Source organism: Lytechinus variegatus, chromosome 11 (assembly GCF_018143015.1).
Source record: "Lytechinus variegatus isolate NC3 chromosome 11, Lvar_3.0, whole genome shotgun sequence".
In the NCBI taxonomy this organism is placed as follows: Eukaryota; Metazoa; Echinodermata; class Echinoidea; order Temnopleuroida; family Toxopneustidae; genus Lytechinus; species Lytechinus variegatus.
In genome coordinates this window covers 24,007,579-24,016,714 of record NC_054750.1, presented here as the reverse complement: position 1 = coordinate 24,016,714, position 9,136 = coordinate 24,007,579, and the positions used below count along the sequence as shown (strand labels likewise).

Genomic DNA, 9,136 nt, shown 5'->3' with positions numbered 1-9,136 from the left:
TATTACAGAAATTTTACTACGTCAATGGACCTGCAATGAAACCAATTCAGCTCAGACATCTCAAATGTGAGTAAATTAGATTTTAACAATTACTATATAGGTGATTTTTTTTCTTTTACATCTTAATAACAAAACAATGTCGTGATCTTTATTTTTTCATCATTAGCCATTTTAGAAGATGCCCAGAGTGGAATGAATTATAGTGCAATAGTCACACCAGTCTCTTGCATCCTTCTCCTCATCATGATAATCATTGGACTCGTCATCTACAGACGTAAAAGGTAATATATCAACGTGTCTATCGCGTCCGTAATTATGTGCCCATTTAAGAACACAAAGTTTGGGAAAGAAAAGGAAGAAACATTCTGGCACAATACTGATTAATTTTTTAAGGTAGATTCAAATAGGCGTGTGCAAGTATGTGAGTGTAAAAGGTTGCCTTTTCTCCTGTTGAATCTGCGACGGATTTTGGTCCAATCCCCGTCCGTGATGTGGCACAAGTGCGGAAAGTTTGAAGCTGCCAAAACTCTTTAGCAATGGTTACTCAATAATGGTGGATGTATGATCTCCGCCATCTTTATCATACGTGTCCTTTAAATTCTCATGGATCTATTAGGATCGGTAGATTGCCGATTCGGCTACTGCCAACTCGTCCACTTATCACACTGTCACATGGTCTACTTTCATTTATTCTTATGCCATTCAGTCCATCAACATTTCGTCTAACAACCATTTGGTCCAATAACCACTTATTCCAATCACCGCTTCGTCTAATTACCATTTTGTCAATGACCATTTCGTCCCATAACCAGTTGGTCTAAAATTTATTTCCTTTTCATTCATTTTGCACAACTAACACCTAGTCCAAGTAGACCAAATGGTATATGGACCAAATGGCTATTGGACCAACTGGTTAATAGACGAAATAGTGAGTGGACGAATTTGCAATTAGACCAATAGTGGATGAACTGATGGTAGACCAAATGATAGTAGACGAGTTGGCAGTTGGACGAATTGGCATTAGACGAATTGGAAATAAACCTGAGGATCCATGATAATTCTTACATGACCATGATGACTGAGCGAAAATGCGCTATTCCCTTTGTTCAGAATAAAAATGGAATTCGATTATGTTATTCTCCCTTGTTCATGTTGTTTAAATTGGAACTTTCTTTAACTCTTGATCACCTTAATTCCCAAATTTTGTATTTGGATTATTGTAATTTGTAACTGTAGGCATGATATGATTTAATTCATAAACTGTATTTTGTTTCAAAATACATTAATTTTTCATTCAGTTACAGATCTAATGAAACCAATGTGGCCCCTGAGTCATCAGCCGATGAATCCCAGACAAAGCTGAATGAGCGAACTACAGAGGATTATACCCGATACAACCAATTTTCTGGACAACAAGCAGCAGCAGAAGATATCTATGAAAACACCGAGGCTCTACATGAGGATGATGAATATCAGAACGTTACATTTGAATCGAACTATGCTGTGAAATCAGCATACCTACAGAATATGGGGTAAGAATATTGAACAACCATAAACATAGATATGATATCAAGGGGCCCCATGACACAAATCTAAGCAATCAATCGTAGAACTCTTTTCTACGATTGATCACATTGACTACAATGTACAATCAATCGTAAAAGTCAAGCATACAATTAATCGGTAACCTTCGTGTTACAGGACGCTGGTCCGCCCTATATAGAAATAAAAGAAAGGGATGCATACATTATTTTTTTTTTCTTTTTCCCCTTTCTTTTTTCCTTTCTTACTTTCTTTCTTTCTTTCTATCTTTTATTATTGTTTCTTTCTTCCTTTCTTTCCTTCATGCTGTGTATCTCTTCTTCTTTTTACTTTTCTCTGTTTGCAAGTGTTTCAACCCTCCAACCCTCTACAGTGCGTATCAAAAAAAAGTTTACACTTAGAAAAAATCCTGTAAAATTATATATTTGTAATATCCTGACGATTTTTCCACATTTTAGCATTGGTACAGATCCATTTAAGCAAATGACGATATAACTGTCGAAAAATATTTCCGCTTGAGTGAGCACCACTTACTTTTGAAAAGTTGGTGAAAAATCATTTGCGCAGAACTTTGAAATAGTTATGCGAATAAAAGTAGACCTTATTCATGAAGAAAACGTGGAAATTAGTTAGTAAAATTGATTCGAAGATATCTTTTACCTTTTTAAACTTGTTTCCTTGCCCAAACACTTCGAAGAGTGCATTGCGCCCCACCCCACTCCCCCACACACCGAGTCCATCGTGACGATATTTGCTTTGCACTGAGCTGTGATTTACATGAAATGGCTTAGGCTTGATTTTCATTTTGTTGATCATTGCCAAGTTTGGGAAAAGTGTGGAGAAACAAGTATTAAATGAAAAATCAAATGTAAACCAACTTTAAATGATAAAAACTTAGTGAAAAATGCTGGAGATGTCTGATATAAACTTTTGTTCAGATTCAGTTATGTCCTCAGATCCAGCTGGCACAAAAAGGGTAAAGGTTGTGCTTATTAAATGTTGAAATTTCAAATTTGGGCGGCAAAATTGTTACAAAATTCTTGAATGTATCTGTTTAATGTCAATTGGCTAAAAGTGCTAGGGAAATTTATGAGAAATGCTTCGCAGGCTAAGTTTGATTTCGCCCTTTCCCCTTGACACAGCGTGAAAACAAGCATTTCTGCGCAAACAGATTTCTGCCAGCTTTACAAAAATGGACAGTGCTCAATCAAGTATAACATTCCGTCAAAATTTTTACTGTCATTGGATAGATGAGACCCAAACCCATAATTATATGTGAAAAAATTACCCACATGTTGTATATTTGTTAATTCCCATGACTTTTTCAAAGTGTAAACTTTTTTTTGATACGCACTGTATAACCTAGTCAGATATTCCCACCATTCTCTCATTATTTTACAAGAATATAATTTTGAACCTATAATATATAATTATGTAAAATTTTCAATTACAAAATAAAACGGTCGCAAAGCCATTCAAGTGATCAGATGCTTGAAAAAATGTTAGATATAATACAGCATCCCATGAAACTGGTTACTGGTTACTGAGAATCTATTAAAGTGTAAACTTTAAATTAAGTCAAAATTAAGTAAAAATTACATTTACATGTACATGCAAGAAAGGCACAAAATTGTAACAGAATTCTATATCTAAAATCCTTTTGTCTTCCTTGTGTTTCCTCCTTCATATGGAGCTTTAATACAATATACGTAAAAATGTGATGAATGGGACCTTATTTAAAGTGCTAATATATGCAAAATTGTAAACAGGAAACACAAAATTCGCCTTATCTCAACGCAGAGAAATGGTAAAGCCCAACTCTTGCATGCAGGCAATTTATAGTTAGATAATCAATGTCAATGAAATATATGAATGTTGAATTGTTGATAATTGAAAGTGAGAATTTTATGCAAATAAAATGCAACTGTTCTCAAACACAAATTCAGGACAACGTCTTTTCATATCTGTCACTTTCGCATAGAGCATTATTTTTTTATGGGATTCGATGAAACTGCTGACTGGGACTCAACTTTAAGTTTTAATTCATGCAAATTACATCAAAATTGCATGCACATGCATTTGGAAATCATAAAACTACATGGGGATCATGCTGTCATGTTTTAACAGGGATTATTGATCCAAATATTTAGCCATCTCTGGCACCTGTATCAATTCCGTCCTTTATATTCTCCTTCCCATGGATCTAGTAGGATAATAATTATACTTGCCTATATAGCGCTTAATACTTACTTTGTCAGAAGTATCTAAGCGCTCTACAGTATATGCAGCATAATTACCCTGGCTTTAGCAGTGCAGCTGTTACGCGCGCTGTGTTTCAAGTAATAAATTCCTGCCAGGTACCCATTTACCCCACCTGGGTTGAGTGCAGCACATTGTGGATCATTTTCTTGCTGAAGGAAATTACGCCATGGTTGGGATTTTAACCCACGACCCTCTGTTCCAGAGTCCGGAGACTAATCCACTGGGCCACAACGCTCCACGGATCCATGATATTCCGTACATAACTGAGCGACAGTGGCAATTCTTATGTAGAATCGATAAAACGGAATTCTCTCTTGTTCAAAAAGGAACTTTGTTTAACTTTTGATCTGCTCAAAACTTCAAAACATTGTATTTGGATTATTTTAATGTTATTATCTAACTAATTTTCAAAATACAAAAATGAACGTATTTCTTATATTATAACGTTTTGGTTTCACAATTATTTTCTTTTCATGGTAAAATTTTGTTTCGATATTCTTAGACTTCTATTTTTGGGTTTTTTTCATTCGGTTTCAGACCTGATGAAGCCAATGTGGCCCCTGAGTCATCAGCCAACGAACCCCAGCCAAAGCAGAGTGAGCAAACAGCAGGGGATTATACCCGATACAACCAACGTTCTGGACAGCAAGCAGGAGAAGATATCTACGAAAACCCTGAGGTTCTAAATGAGGACGATGAATATCAAATGGTTACATTTGAATCAAATTATGCTGTGAAATCAGCATACCTACAGAACATGTAGTAAATAGTATAATCACCGTTATGATATCCTGGTCTGCTGTACATTAAAAAATAACATACATGGATGGATAAATTATTAATATATTTTTTCTTTTCTTTCTTTAATTCTTTCTTTTTTCCCTAATTTCTCTCTTTCTTTTATTCTTTGTCTTTCTTTCCATCACGTGCACATCCAAGCACACTTCAACATTCGCACACGCATATTTTCTTTCTTTCATTCTTTCTTTCTTTCCATCACGGGCACACATCCAATCACATCCACTTCAACACTCGCACCTGTTTATACTGTATAAGATACATCCAATCTTTCCAAGTTTTGTAGTATTAGTAGAACTAAGTGTTGAAACCCACATGCATATAATTATGGAACCTTTTCGATTACAGATGAATAAAAGTCACACAGATATTTAAGTAATCAGATGCATAATCAGATTCTATACAGTACGTCCCACAAAAAACAAAACCGAGATTTATCGATGATTTATCATGATTTAATCACAAATACAATAGACAAATGACCTACCATTGTAAAGCTTAGAATCTCCTCTTTCATCTATAATTACTTAGATTATTTTTTGTCATTCACGCAAGAGTGAGCGAAAACAATATGAAAAGGGGATACAGAAAAGTCATTTGGCGGGTTGTATCTGGGTATAAAGAAAAAAAAAAATATTTGAAAAAAGTTCAATATCTGCTCTTTAATTTTGTCGCACTTACCACGAACCGTCCTCTCTGCGCACTCCGATGCGAAAGTTAAGCGCACTGTATCTATTCCACGAACTGTCCTCTCTGTTACGTTGCCAACTGTGGCGTAAGTAATTAACTTCAAGAAAATATAAAGATACGGGATGAAACTTTGGAACCTGAACTTTTTAACGAAAACACTGGTAAATAATTTGCTCTCCTTGTAGGTGCACTTATTGCTGGTTTAAAAAAAATCTTTAAATGCGTTTACTGCAAAAGTAACTTTCGCATCGAAGTGCGCAGAGAGGACGGTTCGTGGTGCGTGCGACGATTTGAACCTCAATTACAGAAAATAGTCAAGAAATAAGAAAGTTCTGGTTATTTGAATCAAAGCTTGATTTTTCAATAAGTTCATAAACTGAAGAGATGATAGGCAGCGTTCAAACTCACTCGACACTCTGTTTTGTTGACAATCAGCCATGCATTAAGTCTTTTGTTACCGTGCGATAGTTTTTGTGGGAAACAGGTGAAAACACGTTTATTCAATTAAATTATGGATATACAAGCATTATTTCGAGGGATCATAACTTCTTGACCATTTTCTGTGATTAAGGTATCAAATAAAAGAGCAGATATTGAACATTTTAGTCATGTGACTTTCTTTTTGAAATTCAGATACCCCCGCCAAATGAGTTTTTGGCATCCTTTCTTTGAATCGTTTTTGCTCACTCATGCGTGATTGGGAATAATCTTAGCATTATCATATGAAAGAGGAGATCCTAAGCTTTACGTTAGTAGGTCATTTGTCTATTGTATTTATGATTAAGTTATGATAAATCATCGCTAAATCTCGGTTTCGTTTTTTTTTGTGGGACGTACTGTACAGGCCTATACTGGAATGTAGACCAGATTATTGATATAGTGGAAGTGTAAAGATCCAATAAACTTAGAGAAAAAGATGAAAAGAAGATTGAACTTATGTATACAATCATAAAAAAGTGTGGTATAGCTAAAATTAATTTCATGTAAACAGTGTCATCAGATAACAAAACATGGTATAAGCAGATATTATATCCCCATGTATACTGTTGTTATTTATCGTATGAAATTATATTCACTAAAATATTGTACCTGGAGTATGAAAAAACTACTGATTTAATGCTTAAGATATTTATTGCTGGAACTTAATTCATTACATGTTAAGACATATAAAAAAGTAACAATAACAATAATGATTTTTATTTGATAACAAGATAAAGGAAAGTGGGGACATTCTTTAATAATCTTCTTTAAAAAACATTGATCATATTTTAGCATTTTAGCGCGTTGAATTTTACTATATTTTGTACAGTTTTTTAAAGGATACCCCCGATTGTGCGTAATGTTGGTTGTAAATTACATTACACTGTCTTAATAATTTCTTTCCGCTTGGCTCTCTGTTTCTCGCTTCCTTCCTGCCCCCCTCCTTTCATTTCCTTCACCTTTTGCGCTATTACATATACTTGTATGTATTTCTCATTCTAACTTATCTGTAGTTATGTAGTGCATTACTAATATAATGAGCATTGACAAAAATGTGGAGAATATATATAAATAAATATATATATGTATACATAAACTCAAGAATAATAAAAACTCCGTAAAAAAAACTTCGCTAGGGAGTTTATATTTCATCTTGGGTTTATTCTATTTGACTGACTCCGAGCAGAAGAATATCAACTTTATCTCTCTCTTTATATATATATATATATATATATATATATATATATATGTATGTATATATATATATATTTGTGTTATTAATTCCTAAATCGGTTATACCTCAAAAAATGTTGTTTGTTAAAGATAATTTTCCTTAATACCGGTATATTTTCTTGCATTTTGTCTTTTCGTCTTGATTAATGTTATACAAGGCCCCAATAACACAGCACACCGTTGAGGACTATCCTCCATAAAGCATGTTTAGGAAATAATCAAAGAAATGAAAAATGAATAAAGAAATAAGAATTGAATGAATGAATAATTGTAAGAGTTGTGAGACCACTGTAAGACACAGCTATCGAGAGCTGTAAAATTTTCTCAGTTTCATTTAATTTCTTTTCCATTTCCAACAATCACAGTTTTGTTACATACATCTTGATATAATTATAATCAATAAAACAAGGAATCTTATTATGTATAATAATCAAGACATCCATGTATCAGGTCGAAAACGGAAGAATCTGCTAAAGAGCGAAGCTTGTAGAATGCAGCCTCCGATTGCATATTTGTGTGAACAATATAAACAAAACACAAATACAACGTGGTAGAAATTTGAGCATAAATCCATTTGAATGTATAGTTTCAAAAAGAAAGAAAGAAATAGAAAATGACAAACAAGCGAGATTAATAGTCTCCAGATTCTTTCCCCGGCACAATATTACGGATCAAGAGGAAAACGAAAAATATGTCACGGTTCGTAATGCTGAGTATATACGGAAAAATATAATGTATGAGTGATAAGGAGTTAAATAAACTAACGAGTATCTTGAAGAAACTTTTTTTACTGAAATTTAAAATAATTAAGGCTTGGGGAATCTTTGATAGTATTATTAAGAGTGCCCCAAAGTCGAGGGCCTTCGAAAATAAAGATTGATTTTGCAAGAATTGTCCGGGATAGAGGTAAATTAAATTCATCGGATTGACGTCTAGGTTATATGGATAGCTTTGTTTTTTTTAATGAAAAATCACAGATTGATGGTAGCGTATTATTGTTTAATTGATACATGAATTGACCCAAGTTATATTGATATAATGTTGTTACTTTTAAAATTTTATTGTCAATAAACAATGGTCTGTATGGGATTTCCAAGACATATTAAAAATAACACGCAATGCCCTTTTCTGTAAAAGTAATATTCTTTCTAGATATGATGTATGTGTATTTCCCCAGACAATTATCCTGTAGTTAAGATAGGGTAAAATTAATGTTGAATAAAGCATTTTTAGGGAGGAAGTTAGAAGAAAAAACTTGACCTTAATAATAACACCAAGATTACGAATTTTTACTGCACATATCAATGTGTGTTTTCCAAGAAAAATTGTTGTCTACTATAAGACCTAAAAATTGTGTTAAAGCAACCACTTCAAGGTCAGTATTGTCCAATTTGATACCGTTTAATTTCGTTCTTTGTACATTGATGGACAATTTATGAGATCGTATCCATTGAACTAGCTTCTCCAGTTCAATGTTCAATATATTGACTAAAATATCGGGATTAGGATGAGAATAAAGTACATTTGAATCATCTGCAAAAGGAATATAAGTTAACATTGTCGAAAAGTTGTGGATGTCATTTATATAGATCGAAAATGAAAGTGGGCCCAGTATGCTGCCTTGAGGAACACCCCAAGTGACCTTTAGTAGAGAAGAACTTCGTTCATTATATGTTAAACTGTTTACGGTTTGTTAGGCAATTCCAGAACCACTCCAAGTACTCCATAATTTTCAAGTTTGTATAGAAGTATTTCATGATTTATAGCGTCAAAGGCCTTGGAGAGGTCCAGAAAAACACTTACTGTTATGTTCAAAGTTATCAATAGCTTTTGTGATTTTTTTCAACAAATGAAAGAGTAGCATGAGACATGTGAGATAAACTATGCTTGAAAGTCAGAAATAACATATTTATTTAAAAAATCTAATAATCTTGCATATATTAGCCTTTCTAGAACCATTCATAGAGTAGGCAATAAAGATATCGTCTATAGTTACATACATTATTGTCTGGCACGACGCCATTAATTAAGGAAAGATTAAATTTGTGTACTAATGGATCAACAAATACATTCTATGACATTCTTTGATAAAATATTATCAATACCATCATGCCCACAACTCTTTCTTTTT

At 33.5% G+C, this 9,136-nt stretch overlaps 1 protein-coding gene across 2 annotated transcripts; it reads left to right on the top strand.

Moving 5' to 3' along the window:
• Positions 1-25: 25 nt before the first annotated feature.
• LOC121424317 lies at positions 26-5,043 on the top strand. Of its 2 annotated transcripts, none has more exons than XM_041619952.1 (4): positions 26-66; positions 167-281; positions 1,305-1,532; positions 4,342-5,043. In XM_041619952.1, exons 1-4 carry the CDS (start codon positions 36-38, stop codon positions 4,565-4,567), a joined length of 600 nt encoding a protein of 199 aa, XP_041475886.1. In that variant the 5' UTR covers positions 26-35; the 3' UTR covers positions 4,568-5,043. The 2 variants fall into 2 exon arrangements, with proteins under 2 accessions (XP_041475886.1, XP_041475885.1); XM_041619951.1 differs by having other exon boundaries at positions 1,299-1,532.
• Positions 5,044-9,136: the final 4,093 nt, after the last annotated feature.

Excerpts from the sequence above, each read along its gene's own strand:
- LOC121424317 (XM_041619951.1), top strand. The coding sequence starts at position 36 with ATGAAACCAATTCAGCTCAGACATCTCAAAT. Across the intron at positions 67-166 it reads TCAGCTCAGACATCTCAAAT|CCATTTTAGAAGATGCCCAG; the intron begins GTGAGTAAATTA and ends TTTCATCATTAG. Across the intron at positions 1,533-4,341 it reads GCATACCTACAGAATATGGG|ACCTGATGAAGCCAATGTGG; the intron begins GTAAGAATATTG and ends ATTCGGTTTCAG.